Genomic DNA, 22,526 nt, shown 5'->3' on the forward strand with positions numbered 1-22,526 from the left:
CAGAAACAGGTGGAAAAAATTATTATTGTGAGTGGTCAAGAGGGTTGTAAGATAAGAAGTATTATCACGGTCCTCGTTAAAAAAAATTTTTTTTTGGATGCTTCTGACAATAGTTGATTGCAATTAGTAACTTAACATTTAAGTATTAATAGTTGTGATTTGGTGATGAAACTTATTGTCAGAGACCTATTTTTAATTGTTTGATAGTTTGAGGTATGTTATCAGTTAGACTATGGATTCTGTTATCAGTTAGACTATGGATTCTGCTTTACAAGTGTATAGATGTGAAAATTTGTTGCATATAAAGTAGAAAAAGATTTTTCTTTTCAAACGCTGTGATGTGATTTATTAACTATAACCTGAGGCTGTGAATTGTTTGGACTTTACTGGGAAAGGAAGGTCGATCATGGATTGGAATATATTATAAGGTTGTTCATTTGGGTTATACTTTGTCTTGGCATGGTGGTTTGTGGCTTAGTGGATTGCTGATTGAAATTGATATGTGCTAAGATATCTTATACAGGTTTGGTGTTGAAAGTGGAGCAGTCTTTCTTCATGTGACATTTGTTTGTGTTGGGTTTAGACTTCCTTCTATAAAACTGTGTACATTGTATCTTTAGATTTTATTAGGGTGGTATTAAAAGTACTAGGGTTTCCCATCAACTTTAATAGAATTGCTGGGTCAAAGGGCCAGCATATTTGGCCTTCGAAGGGTTTATGTTAGCTTAGTGGCACTCTCCATGATTGGGGAGCACCCTGACTCTGAGGAATGCATGAACCAGATCTTGCTAGGGTGGGGAACTGATGGCTGTTACTGATGTGACTTTGGAATGGAGTTTTAAGTGGGATAAGCCAGCCAATAATGATTTCAGAACTGATTATTCGTTTGAGTTGTTTAGCACCAAAGAATAAAGTTTGAAGAAATGTGTGAGGAAGAAGAGTAGACTGGCAGGTTCCCAATGGGTTGAGTTAGACTAAAGTAACAACCATAATAACTTCAAATCTCAACTTCATTCCTACCTCTACCTAAACAGGAAATGCAACTGCACTCTTCCACCCTTACCTCTCAAACTCTCCTCCCCCTTCACTCCTAGCTAACCTTCTTACCTTCCTAACCTCACTCTCAATTGCAAATTCATACTCACAAATAGTAAAATCTAGCTGTTATGCTATATTCTCATTTATCTCATGAACTAAATTGAAATTGTATTGATGGTTTATTTCTTGTTGAAGAAACCCACTGTCTGTATTTTAAACTATCTTTGAAAAATTTCAGTAAGAAAACAATACCAAGGTAAGGCTCCAGGCTCTCTTAGTAACTTTATTGTAAAAACACAAGCGCTTTCACCATCAAGGCTTCTTCAGGTGTATGAAACAAGATACAAACACACCTATCTTTATACTAGCAATCATTGAGTCACATACCTTGGTATTGTTTTCTTACTGGAATTTGAACTGTGGTTGTTACTGAGGTACCTGGTTGCCGCTGGAATTGTTTTTCATTATCTTTGAAAAATGTTTATGTTAATAAACTTTGTTCTGTGGAGCTTTTCTCCCCGGGCCTCCACTGAAAACGGACCCCCTAGCCCAGTGGACCTCCCCGGTAATCAAACTGGAATAAATAAATAAATAATGTTTGCTTTTTTGTTTTTTCTAACAAACATCTTTATTAAATTTTCACATATGGCATAGGCAGTCTTACATTTATATAAATGAAAAACAAACAAAATTACACCACTTTATTTGCAAACATTATACATCACAGACACCTGACCCGAGGTGGTGCTGCTGCGGTAGTGTTATCGCCTCACTGTAAGACGCTGTCCGGTTCGATTCTCAGCTAGAGCGTCTTCTGCGTGGAGACATGCGTGAATGGGTGTACCTTCGTTGAAGGTTGTGCGGCAGGCCTGGCAAGCCGGTACGTAAAAATCAACTGCCAATCATTAGCGGACCGGAGTTCCGCTGTGGCAACCCCTAACCGGGAAAAAGCCGAAAGACACAAACAAATACATCACAGACACCTGCAGTGGTGGTGCTGCAGTAGCATTGTCTCCTCACAGTAAGACGTTGTCCCATTCGATTCTCAGCTAGAGCGTCTTCTGTCTGGAGACACGTGTGAATGGGCGTACCTTCGTTGAAGGTTGTGCGTCAGGGCTGGCAACTCGGCACGTAAAAATCTACTGCCAATCATTAGCGGACCGGAGTTCCGCTGTGGCGACCCCTAACAGGGAAAAAGCCAAAAGACACAACATACATCACAGACACCATGTTGATTTCTTAGACAACCCCCATTTGCATACCAGCTGTCAGGCCTCCTTCTACTGAACTGGACTCCATTTATTCACTAACATGGAGCCTCCATCCCCAGCTTTACTACAGAGAGACTGTCATACAGGCAGAATATGCAAGATTTTGCCTTTGTCTATCCCCACCCATAGGCAGGGGAGGAAACTACCTCCTTCACCATGGAGAAACACTACTCTTTCTCTCTGGGTATATGCTCTTTTGTGCTTACTTATGGGGGACTACCACAAGGCAATAGTTCAGTGAACTGAAAGCCCTCACCTAGTACTCCCACAGCAATACTGCTCCTCTAGGGAAGAGAGAGAGAGAGAGAATATGACTGTATATTTCCAGAATGGGCACACCCATCCTACACTGCCATGCCATCAAGCCCCCAATCCAGTAATAGATCTCAAGTAGCTTGGTATATCTTCCCCTGCCATGCCCTCAAGACCCCAAACCACTAGTAGATCTCAGGTAGTTTGGGATACCTTCCCCTTCTGTGCCATCAAGCCCCTGATCCACTAATAGATCTCGGGTATCTTGGGATATCTTCCCTTGCCATGCCATCAAGCCCCCAATCCACTAATAGATCTCAGGTAGCTTGGGATATCCTTCCGTGCCATGCCATCAAGCCCCCGATCCACGAATAGATCTCAGGTAGTTTGGGATACCCTCCCCTTCTGTGCCATCAATCCCCTGATCCACTAGTAGATCTTGGGATAACCTCCCCTGCTGTGCCATTAAGCCGCCGATCCACTTGTAGATCTCAGGTAGCTTGGGATATCCTCCCCTGCCATGCCATCAAGCCCCCGATCCACTAATAGATCTCAGGTAGCTTGAGATATCCTCCCCTGCTTGCCATCAAGCCCTGATCCACTAGTAGATTTCAGGTAGCTTGGGATATAGTTAGGGCCTTAACCATCTACACTGTCAATGTTGGCTGCTGGTGAATTGTCTGATACCCGTTTGCAGCCAAACAGAAATATTACATCACTAGTATTTTTCATTTCAGTTCGTTCCTTATTTTATTTATTTATTTCACGTTTGTTAACCGGGTTAGTCCAACTGAGTTTACAAACAAACCCATTTTCAGTGGAGACCCGAGGGCAAACATAAATAAAGATAAAGTGACAATATACAAATATTAAATAACGATCACAGTACAAAATAATTGTAAAAAAGAAAAGGTCATTAACTATTTGCATTGCAGTGATAGTAAGCAACCCATTAATAATACTAGTATAAAGCACTGATCTTAACTGTAGTGGGAAGGGGAGTCCATGTCCATTTGACACTAAGAATTCCCTTGTTTCTTAAGCATGTTTGATTTGTATGTAGGTACTATTATTATATATTTTATCAATATGTTATGAGTTATGGAATACCTCTTTTAGCTTTATTGTTGGAATTTCTGTTCGAGTTATGTATTGTATTGCCGTAGATTTTATTGGGTAACTGCTTTAAATATGCGGTATTGTTAGGGCGTTATATTCAGACAAGTAAGATTATAATTGTACACTCCCACATCTATAGTTATTGTATGATTTTGATGGGCAGTTAATGACTCTTGAGCTGGAAGGTTAGGGGCAGGTAAGTAAAGGAAATATGTGTCTAGAATTTCAGTTACCTTATGATAACAGTGTAGGCATGGTTGTGTTGGTAAGGTGGATGAGGAAGGTTTTTCATTTGCTGGATACGTGTGTTAGACTGTCCCTTTTAATTCTCCACTTCAACAAATCCCAATCCCTCCGAGCTACATGCTGTAGGGACCTAAACCTTGTCACAACAATAAACAGAACATGCTGGAGGGATAGATTGCTGTCCCAGAGACTTCCCATACTCTGGAACAAACTGCCTATCTGTATCAAACAAAGCTCCTCATTAGCACTCTTCAAGAAAAATCTTGATGATTGGATGGGAGATAGGAAATTCACCCTGGGGATCACTTCTGTGGCTCTGCTCAACAGGGGCACAGGAAAATAATTTTCTTGGGTGGCGAAAGCCAGAGCACCTTTTTGGCTAGGCTTATTTAGGCCCTAGGGCCAATAGCCTAGTGCCTACCTATGAACCTATGTGTTATACTATTAACTACAGTGATATTTATGGCATATATTAATTATTTCAACCAGGTGTGGTGATAGCGACAATTAAGAATGCAAGAAGCATACATTTAATTAGTATTTTTACTTTTTTTTTTTTTGCAGGTTGTCATATGTTTTGCAGACTGCAATGATGCAACTAAATTTCCCTTGCCTCTCTGATTTTAAATTGTGTTTCTTGTAAACATACCTCCTGATACCTTGCCCTGTCTTATGTTTGTGTTATCCTCTTTCTTCATATGCGATTAGAGCTCTCAACCACATTGTAGGATATTATTCGGAGAGCACTCCCTTTCCCTTGTCCTTCACACTGAATTTCATAGTCTTGCTTCTGAACTTCCCCTGGCCCATTATCTTTCCAACTACCATCTCTCAGGCTGAGGGAGCCCCCTCTCTGGCACATTAGAAGACATATTATGCCTCAGGTGAATGTCCATCAATCACTGCATAAGCCAGTGTTTCTACCCATCTTGTGAAGTTTAACTGCAGATCGGTCCAGTTTGTCTTCAAGGACCTTCATATATTTGTTGTGCATAGTGCAACACTGGCGAAGGATCGAGAAGGAGCAAGGCAGACAAGTTTTTAGATACCTTCATCAGTAGACCTTCAAGGGCTTCTTCTGGATCAACTTACCTGCTGTCTGGAAAAACACAATATTACACAAGGTATGCTTCCCCCAACAAGGGAGGAGATAGTGGGCCATGATGCATTGTCCCATGACTTAGAGGGATGCGATCTGTGTTCCTTTCCCGAATTTCTTCAGCTCACATACTATTATTGTTAAATTCCATGTGAAAAAGTCAAACCTTATTATTGCACCCTGCCAACCTGGAAAGGCCTGGTTTCAGGCTTGTGAAATTTAGCCTCTTCTGACGTCATTGGACCAAATTCTAGTGACACACTATGCTACATAACACAGTTATGACAGACATGAGTGAAATAAGTTACAAACAAATGCAGAACAAAGGACTAGGTATCTGAAGCACATTAATATCACTTAATACTGAAATTGTGGAATATTTTGTTATCATAGGGTTTGAAGAAAAACGGTCATTACATTTGACAGAAATATTCGTATTCTTTTTAATCTTTGTCTCAAAACAAAGAACCTTGTATTTGATAAATTATTCCTTTTCCTAAAACTTTCTAGCAATTTCCTAAAGGTGGAATGAGGTGTAGCTACATTACAGGAGTGAAGCTGGTTTTACACGTTAGCATCGGATGTATATGGGCAGGCAGTAATGATGCTGTTCTTAGCAATGCTGTCAGATAATACAGTGGTTAAAGGCACATCAACGTTAGAGCAGGACCTCCCATGGAGTGAGCATTGCAGTAGTAACGTGTGGATGATATAAAGACATGCTGCTGTTAGGTCTGCCATTAGACATTCCTCCGATGAGAGTGTAACCCCTGTTCAGTATATGGACACTCATCATACCTCTCAGCTGTCCAGGTTTATGCAGAATGTCCAGATTTTTCCCTCAAAATTTCAGTCTGTTCCTCATAAAATTTTTGGTTTAATGGCAAATCACTGCGATGATCTGAGGAATGAAATCAGTAAATAATGTCATACATTTAGTTTCAGACTTCATATCCTTTAGAAGATGCATTTTAATACACAACCTGTTAGTCAAGTAACTTTCTAAGTTTATAAGAGCAATATTTAAAATCTGTCCCTATTTTTGGGAATTTGTACCCTATTATGTCAGGCTTTGTCCAGATTTTGTGACTGAAGAGGTTGAGAGGTATATTGCTCATTGAAAGAAGGGGTCAGCTATCACTGTTATGTTAAGGGACCATTCTGCAATGATAGGTTAGTGTCAGTTGCAGAAATTTTTGGAGATATTTGGTGGGCAGTCTAGAGTAGGTTGCATTGCTAAATTCTCAGCTTTGTCTGGACTTAGCCTGTTTGCTGAAATCAACAGCTGAGTTTGGGGAGATGGCTGTTCAGAATTTCTACTGGCTCATCACTGACGCATCTTTTTGACAGGTACAGCTGAATAACATCTGCAGTGTAGTGACAGCACAGCCCCCAAAGTGTACTGATGTTGGGCGTCGCAGTGGTTAACGTTGCCATCTCACAAAAGATTCGCTAGTTCGATTCTCGGCCGGGGTGCCTTCTGTGTGGAGTATGCATGTCCTCCCTGTGGAGTATGCATGTCCTCCCTGCATTTCTGCAGGGCTTCTCCGGGTGCTCCGGTTTCCTCCCACGGTACAAAGACATGCCTCTGGAGCATTTCTCCCCAGGCCTCCACTGAAAATTGGCTCGTTCCAAGTTGGACTTTCCTGGTAAACAAATGTTAAATAAATAAATAAAATAAATAAAAATGTCTCCAAGCCAAAATATATATATGTTGAAACAAGGCTGGGGCATTGCTGAGTCCTGAGGCCCTCCAATTTACATGGGGAGAAAGTTCTGTGATTTTATTTCTAGGGTTAGTATGTGATATCTCCCACTGAGGTAGGGTTTAAATCAAGTCAGGAGCGCACCTGGTAGTTCTCAGAGAACCCACAGGTGACTGAGCAGTACCCTCAAGGTTCACTGTCATAATCACAGCAGTCCTCAGAGGAACCATGAGTGGCTGAACAATACCTCATGATCCAACACCAGGCACTGGTGAATAATCATGAGGAAAAGAGACAGATACGTTTTAGTAAAAGATAATTTAGCCTCCTTGTGTGAAATTATAGCTCTGCTCTGATTTGGCTGTACTACACCACACATGCAAAAACGTTTTGTACTATACCACACACGCACCAAAATGTTTTTGTATTATGTCACACATTTACCAAAATTTTGTGTGCTATGCCACACACATAAAAACTGTTGTGTACTACTACACACACACACGCACACCAAAATGGTGTGTAGCTACAGTACTACAGCTCAGTGTACTCCCTCATCTGAAAAGGGTAGATTCAAAATGAGTCTGTATTTTGTTCATTTTCCAGGGTCAAAAATTGTTTACTTGAGTAGAAGAATCACCTTTGCCTTCTTCAGTGAGGCTATAAAACTACCTGTGATGGAAACAAGAAACTTGATTGTAGCTGTTGTCTTTGAAAACCAGCTGCTTTGTCCAACTTACTGAATACTTGTCTTGCCACAAACTGTCCCTGATCACACATCCAAATCTCTGATCAGGGCTATTTTATCATTTGTTCGCCAAGATGGACATTGTGGAGGCACAGAAAGAAGAAACACTTGGTGTTACAGTACTGCAGGTGGTTTCCCCCTTAGCATTTTCAGAGTTAGTGCATGTAAACAGCAGGGGATGTTGGGGCATAGAAGGGCTTTTACCCCTCTGCAAAAATGTTTGTGTCATTTTTATTTATTTATTTTTTGGGGACATTTTAGGTGATATCCGGTTTCTGAATGAGTGTTTTTTTCACTGTGTGTATTTATCTATCTAGACATATGTATGTGTTTGTATGTATATATTATTTTATTTATTTATTTACGTTTGGTAACCGGGGAAGTCCACTGGGCCACAAAGAGCTTGTTTTCAGTGGAGGCCTGGGGAGAAAAGCTCCAGTGACAGTTACAGGCAAATTCATCTTACAATCAAAATTTTCATAGAAATAAAACAAGCAAAACAATGTGAAATCATACACTTGATTTTCATTGAAATGCAGGCTAACTTACAATAAAATGTAAAAATGTAATTTTATATGTGTATATATATATATATATATATATATATATATATATATAATGTGTGTGTGTGTGTGTGTGTGTGTAAAATGTGTGTGTGTATGTGTGTATACAGTGGATATAAAAAGTTTATAGACCCCTGTTAAAATGCCGGGTTTTTGTGACATAAAAAATGAGACCACAATAAATCATTTCAAAACTTTTCCCACCTTTAATGTGACCTATGACCTGTATAATTCAATTGAAAAACAAATCTGTTATGAGAAAAAATATAAAAAATAAAAAATGTACAATATCCTGGTTGCATAAGTGTGCACGCCCTTAAACTAATACTTTGTTGTGTGCACACCCTTAAATTAACACTTTGTTGAAGCACCTTTTGATTTCATAACAGCATTCAGTCTTCTTGGGTACACACCTGCCAACAATTAAAGAGACTATGATTAACCTCAAATAAAATTCAGCTGTCCTAGTAGGATTTTCCTGACATTTACTCAGTTGCCTGCTACAGCAAAAGCAATGATTCGCAGAGAGCTTACAAACCATCAAAGGGATCTCATTGTTGAAAGTTATCAGTCAGGAGAAGGGTACAAAAAATATCCACAGCACTGGATATACCATGGAACAGAGTGAAGACAGTCATCAAAAAGTGGAGAAAATATGGGACAACAGTGACTTTGCAAAGAACTGGACGTCTCCAAAATTGATGAAAAGACCAGATGAAAACTGGTCAGGGAGGCTGCCAAGAGACCTACAGCAACACTGAAGGAGCTGCAGAAATTTCTGGCAAGTACTTGATGTGTACTACATGTGACAACAATCTCCCTTATTCTCCATATGTTTGGACTATGGGGTAGGGTTGCAAGATGGAAGCCTTTTCTTACACAGAAAAACATCCAGGCCTGGCTAAAATTTGCAAAACAATACATCAAGTCTCCCAAAAGCATGTGGGAAAATGTGTTATGGTCTGATGAGACCAAGGTTGAACGTTTTGGCCACAATTCCAAAAGGTACGTTTGGCACAAAAACAACACTTTGCATTACCAAAAGAACACCATCCCCACTGTGAAGCATGGTGGTGGCAGTATCATGCTTTGGAGTTGCCTTTCTTCAGCTGGAAATGGGGCTTTAGTTAAGGTGGAGGGAATTATGAACAGTTCCAAATACCAGTCACTTCTGGCCCAAAACCTTCAGGCGTCTGCTAGAAAGATGAAGAGGAATTTCACCTTTCAACATGACAATGACCCCAAGCATACATCGACATCAAGAAAAGAATGGCTTCACCAGAAGAAAATTAAAGTTTTGGAATGGCCTAGCCAGACCCCAGCCCTAAATCCAATAGAAAATCTGTGGGGTGACCTGAAAAGGGCTGTGCACAAGAGATGCCATTGCAATCTAACAGATTTGGAGTGCTTTTGCAAAGGAGTGGGCAAATATTGCCAAGTCAAGATGTGCCATGCTGATAGACTCCTACCCAAGAAGACTGAACGCTGTAATTAAATCAAAAGGTGCTTCAACAAAGTATTAATTTAAGGGTGTGCACACACAACAAAGTATTAGTTTAAGGGTGTGCACATTTATGCAACCAGCGTATTGTACGATTTTTTATTTTTTATATTTTTTCCCCTAACAGATTTGTTTGTTTTTCAATTGAATTGTACAGGTTATAGGTCACATTAAAGGTGGGAAAAGTTTTGAAATGATTTATTGTAGTCTCATTTTTTAATATCGCAAAAACCTGGCATTTTAACAGGGGTGTGTAAACTTTTTATATCCACTCTGTGTGTGTGTGTGTGTGTGTGTGTGTGTGTGTGTGTGTGTGTGTGTGTGTGTGTGTGTGTGTATGCTTGGAGTTGTTGATGTTTCAGTTTTCAAGGCATGTAATTCAAGGCTTGTAATTTAAGTAACTTCTCAGAAGCTGGACGGCAGTGCATTGGGTCCCAGGGATCTGTCGTGTCATACGGTGTCCATTCACGATGTATTTATTTATTGAATCATTCATTCTTTCCATTTATTGACAAGGATCAGTGCTGTGGTCTGTTAAATTTGAGGCTGTCTGAGTAATTTGAAGTAGCCAGACGTTGCAGCCACCCACAGTAGTAGTTCCAAGAAATGGTTCCAAACTGCATCAAACAACCCATAGCTACTTATATTCTTTATGATTATATGATTATACCCAGATTTACTCTACAGAAATATCCTGCAACAACTACTACACTGCATCAGATGCACTGATCTGATTTAGTGCATGACACTTGTGCACCTCGGCTCTAATGAACAAATACTATGAGTTGCAAGTTTGTCTTTTTTTTTGTATTACTTGCAGGACCTATCTCTCTCTCTCTCTCTCTTTTTTTTTTCCTTTTCTAAAGGCAAGCTGGAATTTATGGCATGCAAATAGTCCTGAAAAGCTGCAGTTCATCTTGTAATTGTTAAATAATACATTACTGAAACATAAGGAATGTATTAAAAAGCTGCAATTCATCTTGTGATTGTTACAATATTACTGAAACATATAGGACTTGCATTAAAAATAAAAGCTGCATATCATCTACTAATACATGACTCATTTGTGCTTCTCTTCACAGTATACTTTATGGAACTTTCTTCCCAAGAACCTTTTTGAACAGTTTAGAAGAATTGCCAATTTTTATTTTCTTATAATTTTCCTTGTACAGGTAAGTACTGCTTTGTTTTCTGCAGCAGGTGCTATTTTTATAATTTTGTGGTCCATGAAAGTAAATAGTCTGCTAGCATGTAATTCTGTCTTGAAACAAGTTTAAATTCTGTTTTATTAGTAGAGTAATATGGTCCTGTGTGTATATGCAACTGTTTGTTTTTCAGGCCTTAAGATGTTAAGTCATGTAGTGTGTGACGTTCTGCATACATCTCAGAGTAAACACCCCCCTTCAAAATACCCGAGAGCAGCAGTGTACTTTGTATATACCCTGGTGCTACCACAACTGTGGTAACATGAAGTGTATGTAAAGCAGCTTGTTGATGTTCATTGCATTTCTGTGTTCGATGAAGAATGAACTTATTTTAATCATATATCTGTTGGGTTTGGGAGATGTCTGTGGTAAAATGACATATAGCTTCAAACTGACATTTTTTCTTTTCTGTTTATTTCTATTCCTTGCTTCATTATGGTTTGGTCATCTATAACATGAAAGTGTGACTTGTACAGTAGATAGGGTAACTTCAAAATGGTAGATGCAGTGTGCATATAAATGGAAGTGTTGTAGTTGAAACATGTCAATATTTACTACATTTTGTTAAGCAGCTGAGGCTATTTAACACATGTAACCCTTTTTCTGTAGAAATATGATAAAAACCTTCATTAAAAATAGTACAAGAACATCTGTGAAGGTCATAGGAGATTACTAGGCTATCGATCCAGAAGTCGTTTTAAGCCTAGCCGTTTCATCCCAATGTAATACCATACAAATGTTAGTCAGTACCCAAGGTTGCATTTAATGATTACTGCCAATGTCCCAAAGGGTTGTGGGCTCTATTCCCGGTAAGAATTTATGGTGCTCCATCCACTCATCCACTTTCTTCTTGAACAGTGTCATAGAGATGCTCTCTTTCACGTGAATTGGTAGCCTGTTCCAAAGATGTTGCAGTCGCTGGGAGATAAATCTTTCCCTCCAGCATGTCCTATTTAAGTCGCAGGCCATATTTAGGTCCCTGGAACAGGTAGCCCTATTCCCATTTGATTTATAGATATGCAGCAAGTACATTAGGTTTTGGTCTTGGATTGCTATATAGGCCAGGCATTAGTCTCCCCTAAGAAGTCTGTACGATATTGAGCATAGTGACAGAAACTTTAGTTGGTCTGTGTAAGGCACATGCCGGAGCCCATTGATCATCTTTGTTAGAAACCTCTAAGGTATCTCTAATTGCTGTAGGTGCTTAGTACGGTACATGCCAAATGGAGCAGTATACTGAATTATGGGATGGATAAGTGCTGAGTATGGGGGGGGGGTTATAACTTCTTTTGCTCTCGAGGTGATGCCTTTGTTAATCAAGTGTGCCATGTAGAAAGGTTTCCTTACTACAGTAGACACATGGTGGTTGAAGTTAAGGTCACAGTCAACATGTGATCCCAGGTCCCTTATCACTTCATGGGTACTTAGGGTATTGTTGTTGATTTGATAGTGTGAGGGAGACGGTGGTTATGCCGAAGAGAATGATGATACATTTCTTTGCATTCAGTTTGAGACTGTGGATAATACACCAGTCATTGGTCTGTATGAGACCCTCCTGAAGTATACTGACATTGTATGGGGATTCAATGATTGCACCTAGTTTGCAGTCGTTTGCAAACTTGGTCAGCCTCAACCCCTTAGGTTTGACCTGAACTTATGAGAAGTATGTACCACACAATAGGGGTCCATCACTGACCCCTGTGGCACTCCACTGGTAACAGGTTTGCTGGTTGATGTGGAGTCACCCACTTTGATAGTGTGTGTCTGGTTTGTGAGCCAGTTGGCAACCCATCTTACAACAAAGGGGTTTACATTCAGTTTAAGTTTATCATTAATGCCTGAATGTGGGATTGTGTCGAAATGCCAGGTTGAGGTATGCTGTGTGCACAGACTTGCCCTCATCATTGGCCTTGGTCACATTGTCAGAGAAATCCACCAGATTTAACAGGCAAGCTCTACCCTTCACAAAGCTGAATTGGGTAGGATCTAGGGTTTGGAGGTCACCTATGTCTTTATTTTATTATACCTGACAAAACCAGTTAGAAACATTACAGTATTGTGGAACATTTTGGGACGTTTCATATCTTTTCAGGATACAAAATTAATGATGCTAAAACAAAGGCAGTAGTGGTAAATTATGTACCCACATGAACTGGTTCAGCAATATTAAAATGATTCTGGTGTGGCAGCTAAGGATATGTGAGAAGAGACTAAACAAAAGAAAATACAAAAACTGAGAACATGGAAGCTTTGTTATATGGATATAGATAGTAAGATAGAAGCAGTCAAAATATTTTTAGACCCTTTAGTGTTATACACAGATCAGGCATATTTTTATCAACCAGAGGCAAAGTTGTGGATAGCAATTAATAAAGAGATGAAGGACTTTATCTGGGAGGGGAAAATGGCAACAGTCAAGTGGGATAAGCCGATTCTTCAGTACAGCAGGGCGGATTAGGATTACCCAAATTGAAGGGGTATTTCAGAACTACACAGTTAAGGCTCCTGTACATAGCACAAGCAGAAAACTATAATTCAAAGTGGAAAGGGATGATGCTGAAAACAGAGGGGAAACTCAAGAAACAATGAGACTGGCATTAAGAATGCTGGCCTTTAAGTAGAATAAGAATAATTGTACAGAATATTATATCCATAAAGTAGCAGAAAGTATTCCAAGAGCTAAGTCAACACGAGAAAGGAGAAAGGAAATTCTGCCGATAGGGATGACTGCAATTAGGGATATAGACAATAGGCAAGAGGGGGTTGGAATTTATTAGAGGAAAACTGGCAAATTAAGGTATTGGGAGCAAATAACTAGAGAGAGAAAGGTAACAAAATGGGAAGAGGCCAATAATTTATTTAGACTGTAGTTAGAAATTGCCTTCCCTATCAAGAATTGATATTAGAGTATAGGCAAAGCAACGGAAAAGAGGGGGGATCCTAAACGAAAGACCAGCACTGGTAGAGTTTTTAGTAGAGTCTAGGACAGAAGCTATCGTTAAAAAAGGAATAATTAGTAGAGCATATAAAATATTGCATGATAACTGTAAGAATCAATCAGAGGAGATTAGAAAGGATTGAGAAGAGAGACTGGATAAGTAATGATATATGTATGTCTCCTAAATACGCAACAAAATCTAGAAGATTTAGGTTTCTTGCATGGAAATATTTACATAGATATTTTTATACAACAAGTAGACTTTAGAGAGTTATTCCTCAGGTAGACAGCAAATATTGGAGGTTTGACGTGGAAGGAAGAGGTACTTGAGAACATATTTTCTGGGAGTGCAGTGGGTTGGTGGATTTTAAGGATTCCCTGCAGGATGCACTGTCAGAGATGTTGGGTGTGTGGATTGATGTGACTTGGGAGATGATACAGAATCGGACTTGTCTAGATATGGTAAGGCATTGCTAGGTCTAATTATGGTGGCTGCCAAAAAAACAAGTACTACAAAATGGAAATCAAAATCTAAAGCAACTATGAGAGAAGTAGTGAATATAGTAACAGAGATAAAACAATTGGAATTGAGAACTTTAGACAAGGGTAGGAGCAAACTACATAGGAAAAAAAATGGGAATTTTGGGAACAGTACATACTGGGAGGAATGAGGTTTAAAAGAAGGCAGGACTTTATTGAGCTATGTAATGTTTGACTGGAAACGATTGGGTAGATTATAAGTGTTGTATAATGTATGCATCTGGGAGTGTGTCGGTATGGTTTGTGATGTAAAATGCTTGCAACTAGGATTCTGTCGTGGTTCGTTTTCATTTGTATAAATGTATGGTTGCTTACGTCACAAGTGATAGTTTAGTAAAGATGTTTCTTGTTTAAAAAAGGGACAGGAATTGAATAGTTTATGTAATGTTGCTTATGTTATATGATATATAGCAGTATACATGAAGTATAAGCTTTGATGTTATGTTATCCTGTCTCGCCTTCATTCTTGCTGGTTGGGTTCGGAACCGAGAATTGGTTCCGACTCAGCCTAATACTAAAGCTCGAAAGCTTCCACTGGCTCGAGGCAACACCCTATCCCATCATGCTTAGGGAGATTACCCAGATCTTGTTTGCCGCTAAACTAGATCGGGTGCTTCCTACAAGTCTCCAGGCTAAGTGGAATCTTTTTTCCTCTTTTATACTAAATTTTGGTTTAAACTCTTAGAGTGTTGTTTTTTTTTGTACTACTGTTAGTTTGTTGATCCGATATTTGTGACTTTGTCTCAATTTGGTGTCACTGCTGTTGCTGGCCGTCATACTTTCGCTAGGCATTTATCTTATTCCCTATCCCTGCTCGTTTCTTTGACTGTAGAGCATTATAGCTGTTTGTATGATCTATTCTGTCAAACCCCTTTTTTTCTATAAGTTAAGGAATTTGTTTAAGTTAGAGGACTCCTTTTTTGCCCATTTAAATTAGAGGGCTTTCTCCCTTCCCTGTCGCCTTTCTTAGAGGAGTTGCTGTTGAAACTTAGAGACTTCTCTTCTGGGTAGAGGAGACTGTCGTTTGAGTTAGAGACTTCTCCTCTGGTTTCTCTGTTTTGTTAGTTGTGTAAAAAAAAAAAAAAAAAAAAAAAGTTTGCTCTGTTTTGATTGTTGTTGGTATTAGTACTATTAGGTAGTTATGTCAAAAGATACTAAAGAAGCGAAGCCTTTGGGCTTCAAGAAGTGTGACCGTTGCAGTCAAAAAATGTCTCTGACAGATGGCCACACCAGTTGTGTGTACTGTTTCGGTGTGGGCCTTCTGCAGGAGTCCTGTTCTTTCTATCACTCTTTTAAAGCTATTCTAATGCCTCATGAGTGGTCCCAGAAACAGGAAATGGCGGAACAGATTTTTCGCAAGTGGGGCCAGCCTTGCTGTGATCTTTTTGCCATGTCTATGAATGCCAAATGCAACAGCTACTTTGCCCCATTCCCCCCTCCGGGGGAGTCACCAAGGGATGCACTTGTACACAATTGTCCCCAGGTCTCCTTTATGCATTCCCTCCTTTTCCCTTAATCTCCAAAGTCCTTCAGAAAGCCATCACGTTGAGAAGCAGGTTAATACTCATTGCACCATACTGGCTTCGACAAATTTGCTTGCCCTTCCTGTGGCCCCATCTACAAGAGGATCCGTGGATTCTGGACCCAGTTCCAGACCTCCTGACTCGTCTGTTAAGGATGTTGCATTCCTCACTCAAAACCCTCAAACTGACAGCTTGGTTGCTCCACTTCCACTCTTAGCCAGGCTTCTGGGCATATCCGCTGCTGTGAGACATATTCTGACCTCATCCCATAAGACAACAACTAGAACGCTATATGCTAGCAAATGGAAAAGGCTGTCTTGTTGGGCTCTAAACAATCATATTGATCCTTTCACGGCCCCTGTAATTTCCATTTTAGACTTTTTAGCTAAACTCTTCAATGAAGGTGCAGTAGCGGCTACCATGCATGTTCAATTGGCTGCTATATCAAATTACCATATTGGAGAAATGGGATTCAAGATTATGTCCCATAGACTGTGCAAAGCCTTTTTGAGAGGTACCTTTTTGCTTAGGCCCCCAGTAAAAGAACCACCAGCCCCTTGGGACCTCAATTTGGTATTGTCCACTCTAATCCTATCATCATATGAACCAGCTTCATCTTGTCATCTGAAGTTTCTGACATGGAAAACAGTCTTTTTGGTGGCCATCACATCTACTAGGCGGGTATCAGAACTCCAGGCATTGCCTATACACCCCCATACTTGGTTTTCCATAGAGACAGTTTCCCTGAGGACTAATCCATTATTCCTACCCAAAGTTTGCTCTGAAGCAAACCTGAATCAATCTATTGATCTACCTGTTTTCTTCCCAAACTATGGCAACAAGGCAGAATATAAATTACACTAATTAGATGTACACAGACGATTGCTCTTCTACCTGAACAGGACTGAAGAATTCAGGAAATCTGATCAGCTGTTCGTCTCTTTTTCAGATAAAAAGAAGGGCGCCCCAATTTCAAAAGTCACTTTCTCAAAGTGGCTTACTGATGCCATTACCTATTCATATTCTTCCCAAAGAGACAACTGCCTGGAAAAATAAAAGATCATTCAACAAGAGCTATGGCAACCTCATTTGCTTTTCAGGCTAGACTACCTATGGATGCAATTTGTGCTGCAGTGACAGGGGTAAAACCTTATACCTTTATCACCCATTACCAAGTGGATTTGGCCTCCCAGAACAGGGCTTCGTTTGGATCCATGGTTTTGAAGAGCTTGTTCTCTTGAGCCACCCAAGAAGGAAGGTGCTGGGGACACTGTCCCAACCAGCAAGAATGAAAGGCGAGAAAGGACAACTTAACATAAAGAAGTTATGTACTCACCATAATGTTCCTTGTTTGTTGTCCAGCTCGCCTTCATTCTTGCAACCCACCCTCCTTCCCCCAACCTTTGCTCCTGGAGGATCGAGAGGTCTCTACTGGATTTGGAACTTATGTTCTCTGATTTCCTTCTTAGTCCTAAGGGGCACATGTTAAGTGTGTATTATTATGTGTATATAACTGTTATTCTGTTCAGTATTTGCAAATAAGATCTGTGTAATCTCCCTAAACATGATGGCATAGGGTAGTACCTCGAGCCAGTGGAAGCTCTTGAGCTTTAGTATAGGCCGAGATGGAACTGATTCTCGGTTCCGAAACCAACCAGCAAGAATGAAGGCGAGATGGACAACAAACATGGAACGTTATGGTGAGTACATAACTTCTTTTTAATGTTAATTTAATACAGTTTGATTACTTTTGTATAAATGTAAATTTGCCTATGTCACAAGTGATAATTCAGTAAAGGTATTTAAACTAAAAGAATGCAGTTACATCAAATTACACAGTGCATTAAGAAAGGATTGAGCAAATGTGAGCCTTTACATGTTTGTTTACAATAAGCATTTAGACCGCTGATTAGACGCATGAGAAAAATTCTGCCCTTACAGCAGTAATTGGATTACATTAATTACTTTTTTTAATACATTAGAATAATAAGAAGCTTGTCTTAATGTGTTAGGTATGATCCATTTTTTTTGTTGCATTTGTATGCACTCACTACCTTCAAGTAAGGAAATGGAGATGCAGAGTATAAGGCAGCAATCAAAATAAAACAGATGGAGTGATTCCAGCTGATAGCTGCACCCCATAGGACAGTCTGTAAGAATGTGTGACAGGTCAGCTTAGCCTTAGCAAATCATCCACAACCTCTTTTTGCCATTTTTGCACGAGGATGAGGTGTCGCTTCTGCAGTAGAGATAAGGTTTACTCTGCCGGGTGGCTAACCCTGGTGCGGTAGTTCTTCAACACCACACTTGCATGCACACTCACACCTTTGGCCAATTTAGAGTGTCCAGTCCACCTACAGCATATCTTTGAAATGTGGGAGGAAACCCATGCTAACACAGGTAGGACATGCAGACTCTGAACAGAAGGCACCTTAGTGGAGAATTGAACCAAGGAACCTCTTGCTCTGAGGTGTCACAGCTGTCTGCTCTGCCACTGTGCCACCTTAGTAGATGTAATATTGCACAGTACTGAGTGTCAGCAAGGACATTGTTATTGCCTTGGAGACCAAGACACCAACAACTGTATTGCAAGTTCAGTCTCATTCAGGAATTGTAAGTAGATATTTAGCTCCCTTTAGTGCAGTAGCCTTCTGATGCTGGGAAATGCTTTATTTTATGTCCCTGCAAAGGCTTAGATGGAGAAATCTCTTGTAAGCTGAAGGTAAAACATCATTTGTAGGGATGTTTTTTTTTAAACGAGAAACGTCTTTATTAAATTATCATGTATAACATAGGCAAGCATACATTTATATAAATGAAAACAAACCATATTGGCAGAAATATTCTAAAAATAGAAGCTGAAATTATGGAGTACTTGCAAAGTGAAAGATTTTGTGTAGAATGTCTAACACAGGTTACATCACAGCATGATGGAACAACGAGTCCCCAAAGTAAGGAGACATCTGAAGAAGAAATATGGACATGTGAAAGAAAAAGATTTAATACGGTGCAATATTTATGCAAAGGAGAAAGCAAAACTAGTCAATACAAAACAAGCAGCACCAAAGATATTTGAATAGAAATACAGGCAAAGGCATACAGACCTGGAAAATTTTATAATACAAAAATAAGAAAACAAAGAGGAAAATTAGAAAGGATGATTATTAATGCAGAAGTTAAAGAAATAGAAACCGAGGTTATGCGGAGTGAAGGATTTAGTTTAGAAAATCTAACTCAGATGACATCACAGCAGGATAGAGCAGTAGATCCCCAAATTAAGGGGAAACCAGTGGAGTGGGAAACATCTGATCATTTGCCGTATGAAGACACTTTGGAGCCTTCAGTAGGAAACCAGTACAGACGTTCAGTTGAAGTTGTACAGTCAAGAGAAGGAACAGGAAACTGTTGCAACTCTGACACAGTCAATGTTGTTGAGTGATAGGCCAATGAGCTCACATATGAAAGAGCAACAGATGACACATGATGAAACTGAAGAGAATGTGGCACAGGAAGATGCTCTGGAACTTTCTATAGAATGCCCACAGGATATGGAGAACAAAGAAAGTACCCTCAATGTAAAAAGAAAATGATCTAAGAGAAGAGTTGCTTGATTTAATAGAGATAGACAAACATACTAAGAAAGAAATAGACTACAAAAAGTCAATGAAACCCAAAAAGTTAGAAGTTTGATAAAAACAAATGAACACAGAAATTAGAACTGTCCTTAGATATTTACAGAAGTAAATTGGACATATTACTGTGTAGCTAAATTAATAACAGATGGTCTTACCACAAAAACATGGGACAGTAAGGGAAAGGAAGGGGAGAAATAGAATGCCATCATGGAAATGTCAAATACAGAAAACTATAAAGCAACTAATACAAGAAGGGTCACTGTTTTCTAGAAGATTATATAAGAGGGAACAGATCAACAAAAATACTCAGAAAGATGGATGTGATAAAAGCAATGCACAATATTAGAACAGATCAGGATCTATCGCAAATAAACTAAAAATATCAACACAGGCAGAAAAACTTAAAAGATATGCAGATAAATATAAAGGAAAAGTACAAAATTTATTGATGACCCAAAAATGTTTTACAGAAAGTTGGGAAACAAGGCAAAAGGATTTGAAACACCACCCAAAAAAGAAGAAATAGATACATTTTGGAGAAATATCTATGAAGATCCTGTGGAACATAACAAAGATGCTAAATGGATAGTTCAAATCTACAGGATATGAAATGGGATGAAGTAACGGCCAAAGAGATTGAAACCAAGTTAAGAAAAGCTCCTCATTGGAAAACCCCAGGCCCTAACTTCTGGCTAAAAGTATTAACATCTTTACATGAAGATTTAGCCATGAATAAGAACTATTTATATGCACACCCCAAACAGACACCAGCCTGGTTAATAACAGGAAAAACAATACTCCTACTTAAGAGTAATCCTGCAAGCTACCCTAAAAATTATAGACCAATAACTTGCCTTCTGACGATGTATAAACTGTACATTGGAATTGATGCTGACAGTTTATAGTCATTTAGAAGAAAACTCAATCATAGCAGTGTAACAAAAGGGAAATAAAAGAAAGTTGTATGGAACAAAGGATCATTTGCTTTTAAATAAATCATAATGGAAAACTGTAAAAAGGGGAAGACTCTAAGTATGGCATGGATAGACTACAAAAAAGCCATTTGATAGTATCAACACTTATGGATAAGAGTCCTTAAAAATGTATAAGATGCACCCTACCCTGATCAATTACATTACAGTGACCACAAAATGGTGGCAAACCACTTTTTATTTAAGCCATGATAAAGGACAACGTATTATTCCAGGGATAAAAATTCAAAGGAAAGTATTCCAAGATGACTCTGTCACCACTGCTATTTTGTCTTGCCCTTAACAGCTTAAATTAAGCTGTCTACTTAACAGATTAGGTCATGGCTGCAATTTGGCTTACAGAAAGCAACAAAGTGTAAAGACTTCTCATCTTCTTTTTGTAGATGATTTAAAACTGTATGGCTCATCAGATGAGGAACTGAAAGCACAACTGCAATTGGCCAAAACTTTTCAGATGATATAAGAATGTCATTTGGTCTTGATAAATGTGCATAAGCAACCTTAAAAGCAGGAAAGCTGCAGCACCAAGAAAACATCACTTTGGGTCAAGAATGCGATATAAAAGAACTTGAGCAAGAGTATATGTATAAATCTTTGGGAAATGAAGAAGGATCAGCAATAAAACATGAGCAACTGCGAATAAAACTTAGTAAGGACGTTGTCGCCTTACAGAAAGACATTCTCCTGTTCGATTCTCAGCTTAAGCGTCTTTTGTGTGGAGATATGCGTGAATGGGCGTACCTTCATTGAAGTTTGTGCATCAGGGCTGACAACTTGGTACGTAAAAATCTACTGCCAATCATTAGTGGACCGGAGTTCCACTGTGGCGAACCCAAACCGGGAAAAGCCGAAAAATACAACAACAACTAAAATTAATACTGAAAACAGTGCTTACATCTAGGAACAAAGTCCAAGCTATAAACCAATTTGCTCTTCCTGTCTTAACTTACAGTCATTGACTGGCCCCAAAAGGTGTTGGATAGTTTGGGCAGGAAAACAAGGATGTTTCATGCTCATCAAATGATTTATAAAAATCTTCGGCGTCGACTTGTGGTATAAAAATACCTATGTAAACACTTTGAAGCAATATCCTAAATATTTCAAGAGATGTTTTTATCTTATAGGTGTAGATGTTGACATGTTTGCCAGTGATTAATTTTGAATTAACCTGTGTGGCCTGAAGCTTGCAGTCTGTGACCGTCTGTCAAAAAAGCAAAAAAAAAAAAAAATCAGCAGAGTTGTGCTAATTGCTAAAAACAGGGAGTCTTCTATTACATCTGCGGTGACAATAAAGCTGGCTGATTTATTTATATTTTTGTGAATTTAAGAGTTGGTTTCTTCAGTGTTGTGAAAGGAAATTGACATACTGGCTCAATCAAAACATTGAACATATAAAAGTTCCTACTCAGTATGGGTACTACTGGAGAAGAGAACTGTTATGTAATTGCCAACATTATGTGCTTTCTTACCAGATTAATATAGTTTTGGAAGCATATAAAATTAAATTATTGGCAGTGAACTGATATTCAAGCAAGTAACTCTGAAGTGGTTCCTTCCTGCACATGTTCTGTATTATACAAAGAGATGAGCAGATCCAAGGCATCAGTGTACTGTACTTTACTGCAAGGCAGTTGCACATCTTCCATAGCTGTAATGATCATAGGTAATTTATAGGTAAACCCTCAAGAGTCCCAATTCAGGCAGTAGAGAGTTTAGGGATATGCTTCCCCATGTAGTCCTTTGTTCTTTGTTCATGTAAACATTTTGACCATTTGATAGCATAGCTGGTGAGTTTCATCCTTCAAAGACTATAGGGAATCATGTATTCATTTATTTATTTATTTATTTATTTATCTGTGATCAGGTTTCTTTATGACTTCAGAAGATGCAGAATACATGCACCAGTGGCCTGTCCATTGTCTGTTTTAGTGGAAGTGTTATCAGTGATTTTTTACCAAAGCTGTGTTACCACTGTAGCATCTGCAGAATCTTTTTTGGCTCTTTATGAAGACACTGTACCTGTCAGGGTAGAAGGAAACTTGTGTGCACGATTCATTTGAATACCTTTACTAATGTAAATAGCATCACTTGCAGGAGCGCTGTGTAACTGCTCATTGTAACCATTGCTATTTTAACCTATTGTTTTCTAA

The 22,526-nt window shown here is 39.1% G+C and overlaps 1 protein-coding gene across 4 annotated transcripts in view; it reads left to right on the plus strand.

Moving 5' to 3' along the window:
* Positions 1-22,526, plus strand: part of ATP11C (ATPase phospholipid transporting 11C) — a 1,720,948-nt gene that overhangs the window by 766,510 nt on the left and 931,912 nt on the right. For all 4 annotated transcript variants that reach the window (XM_044057530.1, XM_044057531.1, XM_044057529.1 and 1 more), the window contains one exon: positions 10,626-10,715. In XM_044057530.1, coding sequence (XP_043913465.1) covers positions 10,626-10,715 — 90 coding nt within the window. The remainder of the gene's footprint in view (positions 1-10,625; positions 10,716-22,526) is intronic.

Source organism: Protopterus annectens, chromosome 15.part0, assembly GCF_019279795.1.
Source record: "Protopterus annectens isolate FY-2018-M chromosome 15.part0, PAN1.0, whole genome shotgun sequence".
Taxonomy (NCBI): Eukaryota; Metazoa; Chordata; order Ceratodontiformes; family Protopteridae; genus Protopterus; species Protopterus annectens.